The sequence below is a fragment of the Dendrobates tinctorius genome, unplaced genomic scaffold (assembly GCF_039654945.1).
Source record: "Dendrobates tinctorius isolate UK_male_01 unplaced genomic scaffold, ASM3965494v1 ptg000324l, whole genome shotgun sequence".
Lineage (NCBI taxonomy): Eukaryota > Metazoa > Chordata > Amphibia > Anura > Dendrobatidae > Dendrobates > Dendrobates tinctorius.
The window spans coordinates 2,691,981-2,713,430 of NW_027361991.1; the positions used below are offsets into that span (position 1 = coordinate 2,691,981).

A 21,450-nucleotide genomic window follows, 5' to 3' on the forward strand; every position below is an offset into this window, starting at 1 on the left:
TTGCGCGTGCGCAATGCAATCTTGCCTTACGCATGCGCAGTATGCTATGCCCAACTGTGGGCAAAGCCGAAAAGCATTAGTGCGCATGCGCCGGGGCACTATGTCCTGGAAGTATTTCGCTATGTTCCGGGACAGTTCACCGGCGCATGCGCAGTAATGTTTTTCGGCTTTGCCCGCAGTTGGTCATAGCATACTGCGCGTGCGCGAGGCAAGATTGCATTGCGCACGTGCAAACTATGGAGGACACCTACTCAAATTCCCGAAAAATATTGCGGACAGAGGGGAAGGATGGGATGGAGGAAAGAAGACGAAACACCGCCCATCGGTCCGGACACAGGGCATTTACGTAACCCGCCAATTTGAGGTGACAGATTCCCTTTAAAAGACTGGCGTCTATCAATAGGGGGCTGTTAAAGAGACGTTGCAAGCGTATTTTAAACAGCATAACGAGATTTTTCTTACATTTCCTTACGTGTAAGAGGTGCAATGCTGATGAATACCAAAAGTAAAATGTCTAGCCAAGTAAACTTGACATAACTAAGTGCATTTAAAAGAGCCTGGGGGTTTTCAATTTTGGATGGAGTTCCCCTTTAAATGTACAAACTCCACTAAGTCAATAAGAAATCTTTGGTGGGCACCTCTATATCACATGGCCTGTGCTTATGTCATATCTGGTCCCTTAAAAAAAGTGCTAATTTGCATATAATGCTAATTTTTTATATATTTTTTTACTATTTATATAGAGTAAAAGGTGCCATTATTTTAAAGTGGAAAAACCCTTTAAGGTCTTTCTTACTGTATGGATAGGAAGTCCAACACAGTCCATGCAAATGAGATGAGGAAATGGGCGGGGCATGAGAAAAGGCTGGGGACGACGGGAGTATTTTCCTGTGAACAGTAGCCTGTCCATTCTGTGGGAAGACTTGAAGACAAAACATTTTGGGAGATAACAGAGAGCAATAGCTGCTTAAGGATCCAAAAGCAAAATATATTAGTAGCACGTCAAGTAAATCAGTATTATCGTACAAAGCAACACAATATTTAAGTGCACATAGAGTTTTGCAAGGCGTCACGCACATGTAGCTGTATCAGAGAGAAAAGTCATCGATCAGGGATTGAGGAAGGTTCAGTGATTTCTACCATGTGGATTAAACTGTACTGACCTCTAGTGGTGACTGCATGTAACTAGCTTAGACAGCATAGTTTGGTCCCTACTCTCTATTGATAGTGGGCACCCGTGGCGTAGCGTGGGGTGGAGGCAGGTAAAGGAGAGGTTATCTTGGGCATAAAATTGTTAAAGGTGCAAAAATTCTCCTCCCCTCCCAAAAATAAATAAAGATAAAGTGACGGTTGAAGATCCATCTGAAAAGCATTGCAATAACATTAGAAATTTTTCATCGCGCACTTGAAAAACTCATCGCAGTATTTAAACTCTCTGCTCCTCCCCCTTACCGCGCAGGAGGCGTAATAACGTCCCTGCAGTGCACCGCTTTATGGGGAGAAGTGGACTCGGTTGTTCGGATTAGGACAGTATAAACATAATTTTTGAGGGGGCAGAGGTGGCAATAGTAGGAAATATTTCATTCAATACTTGGACAACTTCTCGTCATGCCCCTCACTTGGTCCCCATAAAATAATAAAGGCTATACTCTCCTCCCGTGCCGGTGTGGTTCCCGTGGTGTCGTCACTCGGTCTCCCCGGGCCTCTCGTGTGGTTGTTGTGACGTGATGCCAGCGCCCAATCAGCGCTGGCGTAACTGTCCCCGCCTCCTGTCGAAATGAGCAGGAAGAGGAAGTCCGAGATCAGCTGTAGCTGACCCCGGACATCCTTTACATGTTTGATGTAAACAGTCATGCCAGCGCTGATTGGATGCCGGCGTCACGTCTCACAACAACCGCACGGGAGCCCGGGGGAGACTGAGTACCGACACCGCGGGAACGACACAAGCACAGGAGGCGAGTATAAGGTTTATTATTTTATAGGGCCAAACATTTTGATCAACATGGGGTTGTCCTTGTAGTGGCATTATTACTTTTTAAAGGGGCACTAATTAAGGGAGTACATAGAACAATAAAGCAATTCTGGCCTTGCCTCGCTACGCCACTGCTGGGCACCCATTGTTTTCACTGCTTACCCTTCCCTGCAGCAAAAAAGCACTTAGAAAGCAGCTGTGGTCCCAAGAAGGTGACGGCTCATGATGATGTCATCTTCAGGGACCCTCCAAAATGAAAATGGTGGTCCTAACCTACAGTGTAAAGAGTATTAAGTGCTGGTATCGTCATTGAGAGGCTACAGAGCGCCATCCATGGCCACTGCGCGTTAGTACGCCATAAACTCTATAATCATATATTATACTAATACTACCCATCAATATAATATACCTCTGCCGACAGCCTAGATCTACCCAAACCTAGGGTTAGTAGACACTCCAAGTAAAACACCCCAGAGCTGTCAGCAGTTACATTAAAATATATCTTCGCCTCTACTAATATATCGGAAGCCACTTTGGTCCACAAAATGGCAACTAACCGGTAAGTGAGGAAGTCAGGTCCACTTTAACGTCAGCATGTGCAGTGCAAATTATTGCATAAGTCTAACTATCTCTCATGTATCACATCTAAACAGCTGCGGTTACACTATATAAACCGTGTATGTGTATATATATATATATATACACAGTGCATGGCATCGGCCTCACCTTCCGTCTGAAAAAAGTGCAATAAATATAGAAATATTTTATCACACACACTTGAAAAACTCAGTGCAGAGTATAAAATCCCTACCCCTCCCACTTATTATACCTTACACTCCCCCCTAGCCCCCCATATAAATATATATCGTGTATATATATAATTAAATATATATATATATATACACACACGTACACTCATACTTATAGTGCAATGTTAGCAGAACAGTACGAAAAGGAAAGGTCTCTACATATATACATATATATACACATATATGCATATATTTATGTTTATATATACATATACTGTAGATTGACAATACATTGGGGATGAACTGCCCAAGCTCTACCCAATCAACACTTAGCCACACCCACATTTTAAAGACTCACCCACTAGGAGCCAGTTAGGACAATATATAATAATGCTCAATATCCTATGATCCCTCTTGCTCGAAATATACATTCAATATCTATATACATTCAATATATATATATATATATGTTTGAGTAAATTGTTTGAGTACATTCAATATATATATATATATATATATATATGTTTTAGTAAATTGTTTGAGTACATTCTATATATATATATATATATATGTGTGTTTTAGTAAAGTATAGGTAATATAGTATTTTGTTTTCACATATAAGGGGAAACACATCTGTAGAGATGAGTAAGGGTCTATATGAGTTTTACATCTAATGGGTGGGCTCTGCTATTGGAAGTGGCTACAATAATGTAGATTAGGTTTGCTTCCCACCCTCATTTTGTATAAGGGGGGACTTTTAGAGGCCTCTAGGTTCCACTATATATCTGCTTCTAGTAGATATTGCTCTGTGTAACCTTTCTCCAGCTGAAAGCCCAGCACGGAGGTGCAAAAATCAGCCATGGGCCTCCACATATTTGGGGCCAGGAAAAGCTGACATTTTACATCTCCTGAAAGCAGGGGAACATGAGCAGCTAGGTGAGATAATAACTGCTCCTGGGCCCCTCTCAAACCAGAACCAAAGACATCAATGTTGAGGTAGAAGCAGAGTGGCCCTGCCGGAACTGGGAATGGTGGGGTGCAAAGAGAAACCACCCGAGGTCGAATGCTGTCATCAGTCATCCAACGAAGTGACTTGCGACGTAGCAGATCATAATTCCCAGGAAGCGCCTGAAATGGTTGCCAGTCCTGGATTACAGTCTGGTTGGGCAGTAGGTCTTTCAGTAGGCCACCTCTCTCCAGGAAAACTGCATGGACCTCGTCAGGAGACAAGAGGGTAGGTGGAGATGAACGAGATGGCCCGGCAGGCAGTGGTATGGTGGATAAACGAGAGGAAAACTCGGGAGCATTGAAACGGACAAGCAGTATGCCCTGTGTGATGAATGTGAGATGGCATGTAAATGTCAACATGGACAGGAAGGAGGGAAAAGAAAACAAAAAACAAAAGAGAGAAAGTATTGTTAAAGTTCTACTGCTGAATTCCAAGCAGAAATCTTAACACAGCAAGTCTTGTCCACCACCATGTCCCAGCATGTCATGACCATACCTGTTTAGCAATGACTCTATACTTGTTAAGCTCCTTTGGAGATAGCTTGTCATCCCGCGTCAACCTCATGACTTTGACACTTGGGTATCGATGTTTCACCAATTGGCAGCAGAACCTCTGAAGAACCCCCGCAACACCTCTGCCTCGCTCCCATGGTGCCACTCGAAGTCCTTCAAGTAGAGCTGTCTCCCCACCATCCACCACAAACATGGAAAGGAGGCCAATCTAGGGATAAAGTAGTAGGGGAAAAAATTAGCATCTCCATGCAAAACAGGAAGAGCTATGTTATATGTCAAACTGATCTTCTTAAGGCCCTATAACTGCAACTTGGGATAGGCTTCAAAAGTTATATATAAACTCAAGCTGCTACTACTTGGAACCATCGGCAGCACATCTCTTTGACAAGGTGCATGCACACTCCATATGTTTATTTGTGCCCCCTCCCTTATATGATGATTCTACTACACCATACCCCCCACTTTTGGACTTTCACAATGGCTGCTAATCTAATCTTTTTCAATCTGGTTCTTATAAAGTAGACAAAAGCCCTAGTACACTAAAAGGTTGATAATGGGATCGATTAGAATTGTGATGGCTATTTTCTTCTAAAGGTTCCTTGTGGCCCCTTTATGTCATATAATTCTAAAATCGCCTTCGCGTGGCCACCCTCTTTTCCCAACTATAGTCATTTCAAAGGTGGCATCCAAGCTAAGTCCATGTTCCATCCATGGAAGGCTATAGCATTCAAGCGATTTACTGATTTATTAAAGATGGCTCTAATTCTCCCGTAGAGGGCACTGCAAGCAACTGAGAATATACATTACAGTGTTGCATATTCTTTTGGTGACCAATGGGGTGTCCAGGATATGGAAGCTTGATCCAAAGATAGCATATATGTTACAACTCTGAACCACCCTTTAGGTTTTATCAACCCTACGTGTATATACGCAATTCTATGGTCACATGTTCCATCATGGCTGATATTTCAATGAAAAGGTCAGTATGAATTTGCCAACCACCAACATTTTTATGAGTTTTTTTTTGAACACGTATAGATAATTACATTAAGTCCATTAAGTTGCACCAGAAAAAGGGTGGTTGGTGCTGGGTAGGGAATCCAAGTTTTCCCTTGTTAATCCAGATGACTTTAGTTTTTACTTAAAAATAAAGAAAAATTGAGGAAGTGCAATTTTCGTTCAATTTTTCATGTTGATTAATTTGGGCTTTCAGTCTTTCCTGTTCATTCGCTGGGTTTAATGCCATTTAATGGCACCTGTTGACTGGAAAGGACCATTGACACAGCAAATCGGGCGAATTCTTTATCAATGTCTAAGGTTCATACAACAAGTTCTTTGCATGGCACCAACGGCTGTGTGAATGGCCCTTGAGGCATCCTAAGGTCCATATCAATGCATGAAGCGAGGAGCTCAGGGACAGGGCAGAATCCATGGACAGAGACAGCAGACAGTGGTGTTAGTCAACATATACCCATGGGCATAAGCAATATATTAGACCAGTTGGGCAAGATGGAAGACCAGTTGGTCAAAAAGTTTATGAAAGGTAGAGGTTTCTTTGAACCATTGCATTTTCTTACAACATCTCCTTCCTTCTTGGCTAGCACAACCATTCGATCTTTCTCATTGACCCAACTGTGGTATCGACTTGGCAGATAGTCCAGGCCTGCATAGATCCCATGAGACATAGAGATAACTTCTTCAAATTCCTTCTCGGTGGCTAGCACAAATTCCAAATCCCCATCTTGAGGAGCACCAGGTATAGCTTCAATCTTCATGTGGAGGCCAGAAGAGCCAGGAACGCCAAAGAAAAGAGAGTGAGGAAGCCACGAAAGTGGTGAAGGAGACCAATGCCACCAGTAAGCCAAACAAGCAGAAGACACTTGATGAGGAGATGTTGCGTAAAATCGTTCTTTGTAATAAGATATCACAGGAGATCTAAGGAGAAAATGTCACAGAAAGACAAAAAAAAGCAAATACAGTATGCAAAATAAAAATAATTAATATTGTTAACATTTTACTGTGTATTTTCAACTACAGCTTTTCATACTCTTGACCATATCATGTAATAGTGTAACTGTTTGTGACACGGTATTACTCTTGCCAAGTCCATGGACATGGCAGAGAGATTTTTATTTTCTCTATACATCACATGGCTTCTTCATGTGTTAAGAGATGATTTTCCGTCATCTATTCATGCCACAACTCTATGTTTGTTCTCTTGGCCTTGAAAGGATCAATTAATCAAAAAGTCTAATCAATATTTTAGCCTGTGGGAATCTAAAAGTTTTCACGCTTGAGCGTTGTTGAGAGAGTGTATTAACGCACAGGATTTTGTGGCATACAATATAATGTGATCATCTACGAAAATTTGTTTGTACATTTGACTAGAAGCCATCGCTAACATCACTATTTTCAATGGACTTGTTAACTTGATTTGGGATCCATTGTCAGCAAGGACAGATATGTGTTGGATAAGTAAAACCTAACTTTCAATGGTAAAAAGTTAAAACTAGGAAGGGCCTGACATGTGCCAACCAACACACACAATAAGGTAAAAATGTATACGAGACACACAAAAACCACCAGTGCCAGAAAAAAATGGTTAGATCTCACCCTTTTGATGAGTAGAGTGTGCCGTCCATAAGCCAGGAGGAAGGAGGATCAACAGGATATTGTAAACTCCCTGTCGTGACCCATGTAGAGTCTACTGTTCTGTCCCACTGTTCTGTGTGGTCCGGTCCCGCTAAAATGTCCCTAATTACCCTCCCCACCCGTTTCATCCTCCAGTAATGGGGGATTCATTAAGGGAGCAATGAAAAATAAAGGGAATGAGTATGGGTTCAAATTAATGTAAAGACCCTAAAAACATCATGGGGACAAGTGTATGGGTGCCAATGCCTAAGGTAGTAGGGATCCTTAGAGCCGGCAGAGTGTTTTGCGGCTACAGATATGCAGTGTTGCCAATAGTTGACTCTACCCAGGGCACGGAAGGGAGTTTACAATATCCAGTTGATTCTTACTTTCTACTGACTTATGGACTCTACTGATCAACAGGGTGAGACCAAAACATTTTTTATCCTGCACTGGTAGTTTTTGTGCACCTATTATATATTTTTGCATTATTGTGTGTGTGTGGTTGGTTGTACATGTGTTATGTCAGAACCCACTTAGCTTAAAAGTTGATTGGATCGCCTTTGGAAATTGTTACTATGATCCATTACTTTCTGTAATAGTCTGCACCATTTTCCTTGCCATCAAAAATACTGGAACCGTGATGGGAACCAAACTAACCCCATTAGAAGTCAAGTCAACAAGATTATGAATTTTTTCAAAAGCGTTTATTCCAAATTAGCTGTTATGTTTTCTTTGATGGAAGTAATGATGCTAGTTTAAACAAAGTCTTAGTCTTAACTTTGTTTACCTATGCCCCATTAACATACTTTATCTAATCTTTATTAAAGCACATATCAAAATTTTTATCCTCAATACAGTGGTGTAAAAAAGTATTTAGTCAGCCACCAATTGTGCAAGTTCTCCCACTTAAAAAGATGAGTGAGGCCTGTAATTGACATCATAGGTAGACCACAACTATGAGAGTCAAAATGAGAAAACAAATCCAGAAAATCACTTTGTCTGAATTGGCAAGATTTATTTTTCAAATTATGATGGAAAATAAGTATTTGGTCACCTAAAAACATGCAAGATTTATGGCTCTCACAGACCTGTAACTTCTTCATTAAGAGGCTCCTCTGTCCTCCACTCATTGCCTGTAGTAATGGCACCTGTTTGAACTTGTTATCAGTATAAAAGACACCTGTCCACAACTTCAAACAGTCACACTCCAAACTCCACTATGGTGAAGACCAAAGAGCTGTTGAAGGACACCAGAAACAAAATTGTAGACCTAGACCAGGCTGGGAAGACTGAATCTGCAATAGGCAAGCAGCTTGGTGTGATGAAATCAACTGTGGGAGCAACAAAAAGAAAACGGAAAACATACTGTCATGATCCAGTGTTGGATCTGGCGGTATTAAATGCATTAAGTGAACTTTTTTTCCTTTGGTTCCAAAGTGTGTCGTGATAGCCCCCGGTGGCCATTAGAATTATCACACGTGGTGTCGTTCATTCTAAGTTGCCCGGTGGTGGGGAATGGTATCGCACCTTAGGTTTAGGTTAATGTTCACTTAATTATGGATCAGGTGTGACACCCTATAAAGGTGTGCTCAGGGTATGCAATCATTGTTGGTGATAGTTGTTCATTTGCAACCAACCTTGGTGGTGGAAGGAGCTGAAGAGAGTGCTCAGCTCAATCTGAGTCCTGGTGTGGAAGGAGTCACAGAAGGGAGTTCTTGGCAGCTATTCAGGAGGAAGGCTGCAGTCGGTCGCTGGACTCTGTGCTGGAGCTTTAGCACAGAGAGAGCTAAGTTTTCTGTTTCCCCTGTTTGTGACTTTCCTTATGTGTGTTCTAGTGCAGTGGTGGGATTAGTGTCCGCACCGACCTATTCCCTAGTGAGGGTTTAGGTTTAGGGCGAGCTAGGGTATTGAGGCACGCGTGCGGCGACAGGCGAGGAGCCTGTATAGGGAATGTTAGGAGTGTAGGAACTCTGGCTCAGGGGAGCTTAGGAGGTCTCCACGTCCCCCATTCCCTATCGCAGGGCCCACCACTGTAATTGTTCCCTGTGTTTACCCTTATTCTTTAAATTCGCCAGCTGGAGGCGGGGTATCCAGTTTTACGTGTATTTCTTAAATTCGCCAGCTGGAGGCAGTGTATCCGGCTGCACGTCCCATTATTGTTTAAATTCGCCCTGCTGGAGGCGCTGTATCCAGGATCACGTGTGTCATAAATTCGCCCTGCTGGAGGCGCTGTGTCCAGTCACACGTGATCATTACATTATCACCAACCGAAACATTTTTTCTTTTCTGCTGAGCTATGGACCTAATGCAAACCTTTGTCCAGGTACTGCAGACCTTTACTGAAGAGATTAGGGGGCTGCGCTGTGAGATGGTGCAGCAACTGCAGCTGTTGGTGGGCTTTGGAGGTTTGATCCAGGCACAGGCTCAGCCAGAACCCAAGATATCTCTCCCAGACCGGTTTTCTGGAGGGAGAGATCAATTCTTGGTTTTTCAGCAGGCCTGTAAATTATATTTCAGGCTGCGCCCTCGTTCTTCAGGGAGTGAAGAGCAATGGGTGGGAATCATTATGTCCCTTTTGAAGGGGGATCCCCAATCCTGGGCCTTCTCCCTGCCGGACGATTCACCATCTTTAGAGTCCGTGGACGAGTTTTTTGCGGCTTTGGCGCTTGTGTATGGGGATCCTGATGGCGTCTCTCTGGCGGAATCCCGACTCCGTAGGTGTAAACAGGGAGCCCGGATTGCTGAGGAGTACTGCTCTGAGTTTAGGAGATGGGCCACTAACACTCAGTGGAATGACCCTGCACTTAGGAGTCAATTTGTGCAGGGTCTGTCTCCTAAGTTGCAGGACACTCTGGTGCAGTACGCCGCCCCCAGGTCGCTGGAGGCCGCCATGTCCCTCGCCATCCGGGTGGATAGACGCCTTAGGGAAAGACATACACAAAATGTGCCCCCTGCAGTTCTCTCCGGGGGTGAGGACCTCCCGGTACGGTTGGTGGAACCCAGGCAGCCCGGTGTTGTTGGTACAAATAGGGGGTTGCCTGGGGTTCGCCGTGGTGGGGGGGTATGCTTTTCCTGTGGGAAGCCGGGCCATTTCATGGGAATCTGCCCAGGGCGTGCCAAGTCTCCGGACGAACCTATGCAAGTAGGAGGTGTTGGGTTGTGTTCAGGCCTGCCTACGGTTCAGGGAGTGGGGTTGGCATGTTTTTTCTGTGGGAAGATTGGTCATTTCCTTAAGGCGTGCCCATTACGTGCCAAAATATCTGTGTCATCTCAGAAGCCGCAGACCCCTGGTCGTTTGGAGGGAGGCAACCAGGGAGTGTACATTTCCTCCATTTTGCCCTCCCAAGGTATTATGTCAGCAGAAGTGTTAGCTGGCGGGGTACCGGAGGTGGTACCAGTGCTTGTGGACAGCGGAGCAGGAGTCAGTCTGGTGGATGCTTGTTTTGTCCAGACTCATGGCCTGAAGTGTAGGACGCTGGCCCAACCTATAAGCGTCCAGGCCATTAACTCTGTTCCACTGAGTCAGGGGAGCCTTACCCAAGTCGTAGAAAACATCCATCTGCATATAGGACATCATGAGGAGTCCTTGTCATGCTACGTCTTGGAGGGAATGCCAGTACCTATCATTTTAGGCTTCCCTTGGCTGAAAAAACACAACCCGGGGATAGATTGGCGAGCTAGGGAAGTAGTCAGCTGGGGGCAGTCGTGTGGGGGCTGTTGCCTTGAGACCACTGTCTCTGCCGTCTCTCTTCAGGGGACCCCTTCCTCTCCTGTGAGAGCAGCGATTGTGCGGCGGGGGAGTAGGGGCAAGTTCCAGCCCTCGCCACTAGCAAACCCTGTGAGGGGCAGACCTCGTGGTGGAAAGGGTTGGAGGGTGGTGTACCCTATGGTGTAATGCAGGGGTGTGAGTGTGGTGACACAGGGGGACGCCTCTGTTATCAGGTCAAGAGTGAGTTCACCAAAATTATGACAAACGTATGTGTGCAATAAACGTTCAGGTCCGGACCTGTGTGTGAACGAGCGTATATGGGTGCCACCAAAAAACATCTTGTGGAAGTGTGTTGTGGAGCCTGATCAGCTCATAACAAACAAACATACACATACATAAACTCGTTCCCCAGGTCGGCGCTGTGGAGATGAGTGGTGTCTCCAAAATTAACTTTATTGCCATTACCAGCTGCATGTTTGTCATAAATTTGAATTCAGGTGAGGGTGGGGTGAACTCAGGGTCTGGGCGTCCCCGCTGTAGGGGTTTCCCTAAGGAGGGGTGGTCTTGAGGGTCCAGAGGCCCCTCATTAAGGAGGGGGTACAGTCATGATCCAGTGTTTGGATCTGGCGGTATTATATGCGTTAAGTGAACTTTTTTTCCTTTGGTTCCAAAGTGTGTCGTGATAGCCCCCGGTGGCCATTAGAATTATCACACGTGGTGTCGTTCATTCTAAGTTTCCCGGTGGTGGGGAATGGTATCGCACCTTAGGTTTAGGTTAATGTTCACTTAATTATGGATCAGGTGTGACACCCTATAAAGGTGTGCTCAGGGTATGCAATCATTGTTGGTGATAGTTGTTCATTTGCAACCAACCTTGGTGGTGGAAGGAGCTGAAGAGAGTGCTCAGCTCAATCTGAGTCCTGGTGTGGAAGGAGTCACAGAAGGGAGTTCTTGGCAGCTATTCAGGAGGAAGGCTGCAGTCGGTCGCTGGACTCTGTGCTGGAGCTTTAGCACAGAGAGAGCTAAGTTTTCTGTTTCCCCTGTTTGTGACTTTCCTTATGTGTGTTCTAGTGCAGTGGTGGGATTAGTGTCCGCACCGACCTATTCCCTAGTGAGGGTTTAGGTTTAGGGCGAGCTAGGGTATTGAGGCACGTGTGCGGCGACAGGCGAGGAGCCTGTATAGGGAATGTTAGGAGTGTAGGGACTCTGGCTCAGGGGAGCTTAGGAGGTCTCCACGTCCCCCATTCCCTATCGCAGGGCCCACCACTGTAATTGTTCCCTGTGTTTACCCTTATTCTTTAAATTCGCCAGCTGGAGGCGGGATATCCAGTTTTACGTGTATTTCTTAAATTCGCCAGCTGGAGGCGGTGTATCCGGCTGCACGTCCCATTATTGTTTAAATTCGCCCTGCTGGAGGCGCTGTATCCAGGATCACGTGTGTCATAAATTCGCCCTGCTGGAGGCGCTGTGTCCAGTCACACGTGATCATTACACATACAAGACCACTGTCAATCTCCCTTGATCTTGGGCTCCACGCAAGATCTCATCCCATGGGGTCAAAATGATCACAAGAATGGTGAGCAAAAATCCCCGAACCACACGGGGAGACCTAGTGAATGACCTGCATAAAGCTGGGACCACCATAACAAAGACTACCATCAATAACACACTATGCTGCCAGGGACTCAGATCCTGCAGTGCCAGACTTGTCCCCTGCTTATGCCAGTACATACCCATCTGAAGTTTGCTAGAGAGCATTTGGATAATACAGAAGAATATTGGGAGAATGTCATATGGTCTGATGAAACCAAAGTAGAACTGTTTGGTAGAAACAAAACTTGTCGTGTTTGGAGGAGACAGAATGCTGAATTACATCCAAAGAACACTATACCTACTGTGAAGCACAGGGGTGGCAATATCATGCTTTGGGGCTGTTTCTCTGCAGAGGGACCAGGACGACTGATCCGTGTACATGAAAGAATGAATGAAGCCATGTATCGTGAGATTTTGAGTGCAAACCTCTTCCCATCAGCAAGGGCATTGAAGATGAAACGTGGATGGGTATTTCAGCATGATAATTATCCCAAGCACACCACCAGGGCAAGGAAGGAGTGGCTTCATAAGAAGTATATGAAGGTCCTGGAGTGGCCTAGCCAGTCTTCAGATCTAAATCCCATATAAAGTCTTTGGAGGGATTTGAAAGTCCGTGCTGCCCAGCGGCAGACCCAAAACATCACTTCTCTAGAGGAGATCTGCATGGAGGAATGGGCCAACATACCACCAACAGTATGTGCCAACCTTGTGAAGACTTACAGAAAACTGTTATGAATGAGTCACCGGAGGAGGAGAAAACAAAAATACAAGCTAAGTCCAGAAAACCGGAGAGGTTGGTAACTGTCGGATTGCAGACCCCTGATCCTATACACTACAGCTAACAGTAGCCGTGTGGGGTTCCTACGGTGCCCTAGACCCCTTATCACAGCCGGAGAACTACATAAGCCTAAAGAAGGAAAGTGGAAATCTAAACTGCCCCAGAGCAGACCCCAAAGCAATAGACAGCCCCCAACATGTATTGTCGGTGAAAAACAGATGAAAACACAAACACAGACAGAAAGACAGGCTGAGCAAATGATGGGGCCCAACTAACTAGATAGGACAGGACAGAAAAGATGCTGGCTGCAATCCGCAAAAAACCCTACCAAAAATCTCCCAACCGTCTGATAGGGAAAAAGGCCCTGAAGTCGCTAGACTTCAAAATCACTATATCAGCACTCAGGTATATTCTGAAAACAGAGCAAAGAGATCAACTGATCAGAGACAAAAATGGAATTCAGCCAGTCCCAACCAGGACTGGCTGAATACAAACACTAAGGAAACCAGACAAAATCTCAAGGAATAACAGCAGGGCAAAAACTTAGCTTTTAGTAGACAGGAACTAAACTGGATGCAAGAGCTCAGAGCAGAAAGGATCACCAGCAGCCCTGCAGGGCGTCGGCTGCCTTATATCCACTCAGTAATTCCAGATGTCCAATCACACTCCGCCTGTTCAGATGACACGTTCTTCCCATCCCAATCAATTTCACTACCTCTCTTCACCAGCAGAGGGAGTTCATCAGACATCAAAGGTGAAGGGGAGAATGAAATCACAACAGTACCTCCCCCTTGAGGAGGGGTCACCGAACCCTCATCCACGCCACCAGGGCGATCAGGATGGGCCCGATGAAAAGCACGCACCAATCTTTCGGCATGAATATCGGATGCTGGGACCCAAGAATTATCCTCCTGGCCATAACCCTTCCATTTAACCAAATACTGGAGTCTCCGTCTAACCAGACGAGAGTCAAGTATCTTCTCAACTTCATATTCCACATTACCTTCAATCAATACAGGGTCAGGAGGTGCCACCACAGGAACTACTGGCTCAACAAACCTCTTTAACAGAGACTTATGAAACACGTTATGGATCTTGAATGTAACAGGAAGAGCCAATCGAAAAGAGACCGGATTAAGAATCTCCAAAATCTTGTAAGGTCCAATAAATCTAGGTTTAAACTTTGGAGAAGCCACCTTCATAGAGATATTCTTTGATGACAACCAAACCATATCACCCACCTTAAACCGGGGACCAATGAGCCTATGCCGGTTGGAAAACCGCTGGGCCTTTTCCTGGGAGAGACACAACTTATTCACCACTTGGTCCCAGATCTGGTGCATTCTCTCCACCACAGTGTCAACACCTGGGCAGGCAGAAGACTCCACCTGCCCTGAAGAGAATCGAGGATGAAACCCAAAGTTACAAAAAAAAGGTGACAACAAAGTGGCAGAACTAGCTCTATTATTTAAAGCAAATTCGGCCAAGGGCAAAAATGAAACCCAATCATCCTGATCAGCAGAAATAAAACATCTCAAATACGACTCCAAAGTCTGGTTTGTTCTCTCCGTCTGCCCATTGGTCTGAGGGTGAAACGCAGAGGAGAAGGACAACTGAATTCCCAGCTTGGAACAGAAAGTCCTCCAAAATCTAGAAACAAACTGAACTCCTCTGTCAGATACAATGTTCTCAGGAATCCCGTGCAAGCGAACCACCTGTTGCAAAAACAAGGGCACCAACTCTGAGGAAGATGGCAACTTAGGGAGTGGTACAAGATGGACCATCTTAGAGAAACTATCACAAATCACCCAAATAACAGTCATTCTCTGAGAGACAGGCATATCAGAGATAAAATCCATTGAAATATGGGTCCATGGCCACCTGGGCACCGGCAAAAGCATCAACAACCCACTAGAGCGAGAACAAGGTTTAGACCGGGAGCAAGTCCCACAGGACTGCACAAAATTCCTGACATCACGAGACAAGGTGGGCCACCAAAAAGACCGACTCACCAAAAATCTCGTACCAAAAATACCTGGATGACCAGCCAATGCGGAACAATGAACCTCAGACATCACTCTCTTCCTCCACTGGTCAGGAACATACAATTTTCCAATGGGACAACGCTCTGGTTTGTCCTCCTGAAACTCTTCCAGAACACGTCTCAAATCGGGCGAGATGGCAGAAAGAACTACCCCCTCACCTAAGATGGTAGCAGGCTTGGTCACAATAGGATAATCAGCAAAGAAACTCCTAGAGAGGGCTTCTGCCTTGACATTCTTAGTGCCCGGAAGAAAAGAGACCACAAAATCAAAACGTGTGAAAAACAAGGCCCACCTAGCCTGTCTAGGATGCAAGCGTTTGGCCGACTCCAGGTAAATCAAATTCTTGTGGTCAGTAAGGACCACGACTTGATGTTTAGCTCCCTCCAACCAATGTCTCCACTCCTCAAATGCCCATTTCATGGCTAACAGTTCCCGATTCCCAACATCATAGTTACGTTCGGATGGGGAGAACTTTCGGGAAAAGAAAGCACAGGGATTTATTTTAGATGTTACAGGATCTTTTTGGGACAAAACAGCTCCTGCACCAATCTCAGAAGCGTCCACCTCTACCTGAAACGGGAGTGAGACATCAGGTTGCCGCAAAACCGGAGCAGAAGTGAACCTTCGCTTCAGCTCCTGAAAGGAAGAAACAGCCTCCGGAGACCAATTCAGCACATCAGCCCCCTTCTTAGTCAAATCAGTCAATGGTTTGGCAATATCAGAAAAATTAGCTATAAATTTACGATAAAAATTAGCAAAACCCAAAAACTTCTGGAGGGCCTTCAAAGAAGTGGGCTGAACCCAACCATAAATGGCCTGTACCTTGGCCGGGTCCATTTCAATAGTTGACGGAGAAAAAATAAATCCCAAAAATGAAATCCTCTGTACACCAAAAAGGCATTTCGATCCCTTGACATACAGGGAATTCTCCCTCAAAATCCGGAACACAGTCTGAACATGTTCCACTTGAGAGTCCCAATCCTTGGAAAAGATCAAAATATCATCCAGATAGATGATCAAAAATTTATCCACAAAGTCTCGGAAAATATCATTCATGAAGCACTGGAAGACAGAAGGGGAATTAGTGAGCCCAAAAGGCATCACCAGGTACTCAAAATGTCCCTCCGGAGTATTAAATGCCGTCTTCCATTCATCCCCCTGCTTAATGCGAATAAGATTATACTCCCCCCTGAGGTCAAGCTTGGTAAACCAGCAAGCACCTTTAACTCTGGAGAATAGATCAGAAATCAGGGGTAACAGATACTGATATTTAACAGTAATTTTGTTGAGGGAATGATAGTCAATACAAGGCCTTAATGAACCATCTTTCTTGGCCACAAAAAAACCCCCAGCACCTAAGGGTGAAGAGGATGGTCTAATATGACCCTTCTCCAATGACTCCTTAATATAGGATCGCATAGCCTCATGCTCTGGTACAGATAAATTGAAAAGTCAACCCTTGGGAAATTTACACCCAGGGCTCAGCTCAATTGCACAGTCATAACTCCTATGAGGAGGCAAAGACGCAGACTCATTCTCACTAAATACATCACAAAAATCAGCCAAATAGTCAGGAACATCATGCGACTGGGGAGAGGTGGAGAAAATAGGAGCGTCAGTAAGGGCACACCGACAACCCCAACTCACCACTGACACAGATTTCCAATCCAAAACTGGATTATGGATTTGCAACCAGGGAAACCCCAGAACAATGGTATCATGCAAATTATGCAACACCAAAAATCTGCAATTTTCTTGATGGTCTGGGGCGACCCGCATTACCACCTGGGTCCAAAACTGAGGTTTATTCTTCGCCAATGGAGTAGCATCAATACCCCTCAAAGGGATAGGCGTCCGCAGAGGTGTCATAGGAAACCCACAACGTTTAGCAAAATCCAAGTCCATCAGGTTCAGAGCTGCTCCCGAATCCACACAAGCCTTAGCGGAAAATGTGGACAGGGAGCAGATCAGAGTAATTGCCAGAAGAAACTTAGGTTGAACACCACCCACAGCAAATGTGTGTGCAAAACGTTTCTCTCATTTAGGGCAGACAGAAATAATATGAGAGGCATCTCCACAGAAAAAACACAGCTTATTACGACTTCTGAACTCCTGACGTTGCGCCCTAGACGAAACTCTATCACATTGCATAGGTTCAGACATTTGTTCAACAGGTGGCAACACCTCTCGTGCAGTTTTGCGTTCACGCAAACGCCGATCAACCTGAATGGCTAATGACATAGAATCGTCAAGACCAGAGGGAACAGGAAATCCCACCATAGTATCTTTTACGGTTTCTGACAAACCCTTCCGAAAGAGAGCTGCCAAGGCACCATCATTCCAGGTAGTAAGGACCGCCCACTTTCAGAATTTTTGACAGTACAACTCTGCAGAATCCTGACCCTGGCTCAATGCCAACAGGGCCTTTTCAACCTGATCAATAGCATTAGGTTCATCATACAACAACCCCAAGGCCTGAAAAAATGCGTTCACATCAGTCAGAATAGGATCATCAGGTTTCAAAGAAAACGCCCAATCCTGGGGATCGCCGCGCAGCAAAGAGATGACAATTTTAACCTGCTGCGCGGAGCTCCCCGATGAGTTAGGCTTCAAGGCAAAAAATAATTTACAATTATTCTTAAAATTCAGAAATTTAGACCGATCCCCAAAAAACACATCAGGAGTAGGGATCTTTGGTTCAGCAGCATGTGAATGAGCAAGATAGTCAGAAATTCCCTGCACTTCAGCAGTAAGCTGCTCCACACGATCAGACAATTGCTTAATCTCCATTGAGAAAAAATTCCCCCAACGGCCTCAGAGAAATAGAGGAAAAAATATACACACAAAAAAAAAATTCTGACTTTTTTTCTTTTTTACAATTCTTTCCTGCTATTGAGTACCCTAGAATCTGTGGTATGGATGGTGATTCTGTTATGAATGAGTCACCGGAGGAGGAGAAAAAAAAATACAAGCTAAGTCCAGAAAACCGGAGAGGTTGGTAGCTATCGGATTGCAGACCCCTGATCCTATACACCACAACTAACAGTAGCCGTGGGGGGTTCCTACGGTGCCCTAGACCCCTCATCACAGCTGGAGAACTACATAAGCCTAAAGAAGGAAAGGGGAAATCTAAACTGCCCCAGAGCAGACCCCAAAGCAATAGACAGCCCCCAACATGTATTGTCGGTGAAAAACAGATGAAAACACAAACACAGACAGAAAGACAGGCTGAGCAAACGATGGGGCCCAACTAACTAGATAGGACAGGACAGAAAAGATGCTGGCTGCAATCCGCAAAAAACCCTACCAAAAATGTCCCAACCGTCTGATAGGGAAAAAGGCCCTGAAGTCGCTAGACTTCAAAATCACTATATCAGCACTCAGGTATATTCTGAAAACAGAGCAAAGAGATCAACTGATCAGAGACAAAAATGGAATTCAGCCAGTCCCAACCAGGACTGGCTGAATACAATCACTAAGGAAACCAGACAAAATCTCATGGAATAACAGCAGGGCAAAAACTTAGCTTTTAGTAGACAGGAACTAAACTGGATGCAAGAGCTCAGAGCAGAAAGGATCACCAGCAGCCCTGCAGGGCGTCGGCTGCCTTATATCCACTCAGAAATTCCAGATGTCCAATCTCACTCCGCCTATTCAGATGACAGGTTCTTCCCATCCCAATCAATTTCACTACCTCTCTTCACCAGCAGAGGGAATTCATCAGACATCAAAGGTGAAGGGGAGAATGAACTCACAACAGAAAACATTTGACCGCTGTCATTGCCAACAAAGGATATATATAACAAAATATTGAGATGAACTTTTGTTAATGACCAAATACTTATTTTCCACCATAATTTGCAAAATAAATCTTACCAAATCAGACAAGGTGATTTTCTGGATTTGTTTTCTCATTTTGACTCTCATAGTTGTGGTCTACCTATGATGTCAATTACAGGCCTCTCTCATCTTTTTAAGTGGGAGAACTTACACAATTGGTGGCTGACTAAATATTTTTTCCCCACTGTATATTGTAGTCATAATATTATATATGTGTACATACAATTGCTCTTTTTACCCTTCTACCCAGTTAATTCTTCTGTTTTACATTAGGTCTATGATATCACGTTCTACGTTCTATGTAGACACAGGAAGTGAATTTTCTCTGCACAAGACATGAGTTACTGCAAAAGTCTATGGCAGGAGAGGTGCGGAGCAGTAGTGGGTCAGTAGTTGAAGAAGGAAATGAGTAATGCATATACAAGAGACTTCCTGCTTCTACATAGAGCAGAGAAAAAAGAATAAATAACTAGGTAGAGAGGCAAAATGAGCAATTGTAAGTACACAGTGCTATAGAATATGATGAATGCAATATATTAAGAGGATAAAAACTTTGATGGGATTACTTCTTCCAATACAAAATTAGGGTCGGGGTCAGACCTTTGTGGCTATGTACATATGTTGTTTCCTGAAACAACAGGAAGTTTGTTTGTAAATAAAAAAAAAGCCACAATGGCCAATGTGAACATTTCTAGATTAATGATTTTTAATAAAAATTTTGAAAAAGACACAAAAACTATTTAAAAAGTAAATAATTTTCTGATAACATGTTTCCTTTGAAATATTTTTAATTTTTTTACGATAATTACAGGGTTTCCAAAAAGTTTAAAAAAATTAAAAAAACTGGATCAGCGATGCATCAGATATTTAGGTTATCTACCTCCTCTTCAGCAGACGACAAATTACCGTCATTTCGAGAGATTGACGACCTTCATTATGGGTTGTCACCATGAGATTTCTCTACATGATGATTTTCCGACTATATTTAACAGAAGACTGACATCGTGTAAACAAGTCTAAATATTCTACCGCCTAATGACTGAAGTGTCGAGCGCGAGGATCGCGACGGAATACATTATCTACATGAACCTTTCCAAGCTCTCAGTGTGGCCTCACGGGATTTTTATTTTTAATTTATTCATTATGATCCGGGTGTGGGTGTTGAAAGTGAGGTCGATTAATTTGCCAACTGAGCAAAATGATCAAAAAAAAAAAAAGAAAGAATATTCAGAACAAGATGTTCTACTTTGGTGGTGGCAGAATAGGACAAAATAAGAAACCTGGCAATTAAAGAGCAGAGAAAACACAGAAATGGAAAAAAAAAATTCTCATGAATATAAAATATACTAATTATAAGCTCACGGCCATGGAAACAAATTAACAGTTGGGTCTGAACTTAGCCAATTCATTAGAAAGGAAGGCACATGGTGATTTTATATTAATTGAATTTCATTTATTGTTTTTCCTTTTACTGCTTTTTGTCGTTATTTTGTGTTATTCTTTTTTTTCTATTTTACTTTGTCCTTTTTGATTTTTCTCTATAATTCTTTTTAATGTACTGTATGTTGAGCGCTGGAAATCACAGAATGGAGATGTTGTTGCGTGATGATGGAAAAATGGAAACAAACTTTTAAAAATCTCTGGATTTCTTCAGAGTAGAGTCTGAGCCACGAGAAGAAATCCCGGCGCCTCCAGCCTCGGCTGCTATCAATGAGGTTATTAATGGGCGTCTGAAGAAGGTTCTACCACTGAATGTACAAATCATCAAGATCCGCTGCTGGCAATGACGTCCCAGATGTGCTCCATGGGAGACAAGTGTGGAGACGCTGCAGCGAAGGGAGCTGGTTTGGGCCATTTTTTATCATCTATCATCTTGTGATTTCCATCCTTTCAGTCCTTTAGGTACTCCTTTTTATCTTACTTTCTCGGTGATTTATTTTCTTTCTTTTGTATAGAAGTAATTACCTAATGTTTATGCACATTACTTCTTAAAGGGAATCTGTCACCCCTTTTTTTTTAATATGAGCTGCCGCCACCGCCATCAGGGGCTTCTCTACAGCATTCTGTAATGCTGTAGATAAGCCCCCGATGTAACCTGAAATATAAGAAAAACACGTTAGATTATACTCACCCAGGAGAGGTCCGGCTCCTGCGCACTGCAGTATTCTGCTCTGCCCTCAACAGGGCAGAGCAGTGCGTGTGCGCTGGAGCCACGACAGGAAGGGAAGGAAGAGGACATCACCGTATCAAGATGGGAGGCGCCGGACCGGACCGCGACACCCATCAGACCAAGACCGGACCCAGACCGCCCCTGGGTGAGTATAATCTAACTCAGTTTTCTTCTCTTTCAGGATACATCGGGGTCTTATCTACAGCATTACAGAATGCTGTAGATAAGCCCCTGATGGCGGTGGCCGCAGCTGACACTCGAAAAATGGGGTGACAGATTCCCTTTAAGTAAGAAGTGTCTCTGCGTTTTAGATAATGAGATTATTTATACCATACAATATACAGTAGATAATTGTCCAATGCCCGACAGCTAGCTCTCAAGCAACCCTCATCCACAGGAACGCTTGGCCAGAGAGCTGCTGATAGGCTATGTTCACACT

General features: G+C 44.1%; 1 protein-coding gene across 1 annotated transcript in view; it reads right to left on the bottom strand.

Moving 5' to 3' along the window:
• Positions 1-971: 971 nt before the first annotated feature.
• NAT16 (N-acetyltransferase 16 (putative)) overlaps positions 972-21,450 on the bottom strand; it is an 85,860-nt gene continuing 65,381 nt past the window's right edge. Inside the window, exons 2-4 of the mRNA XM_073561672.1 lie at positions 5,820-6,177; positions 4,226-4,450; positions 972-4,050 (exon numbers count right to left, since the gene is read on the bottom strand). Of these exons, the coding sequence (XP_073417773.1) occupies positions 3,499-4,050; positions 4,226-4,450; positions 5,820-6,017 (975 nt within the window). The 5' untranslated portion in view covers positions 6,018-6,177 and the 3' untranslated portion in view covers positions 972-3,498. The remainder of the gene's footprint in view (positions 4,051-4,225; positions 4,451-5,819; positions 6,178-21,450) is intronic.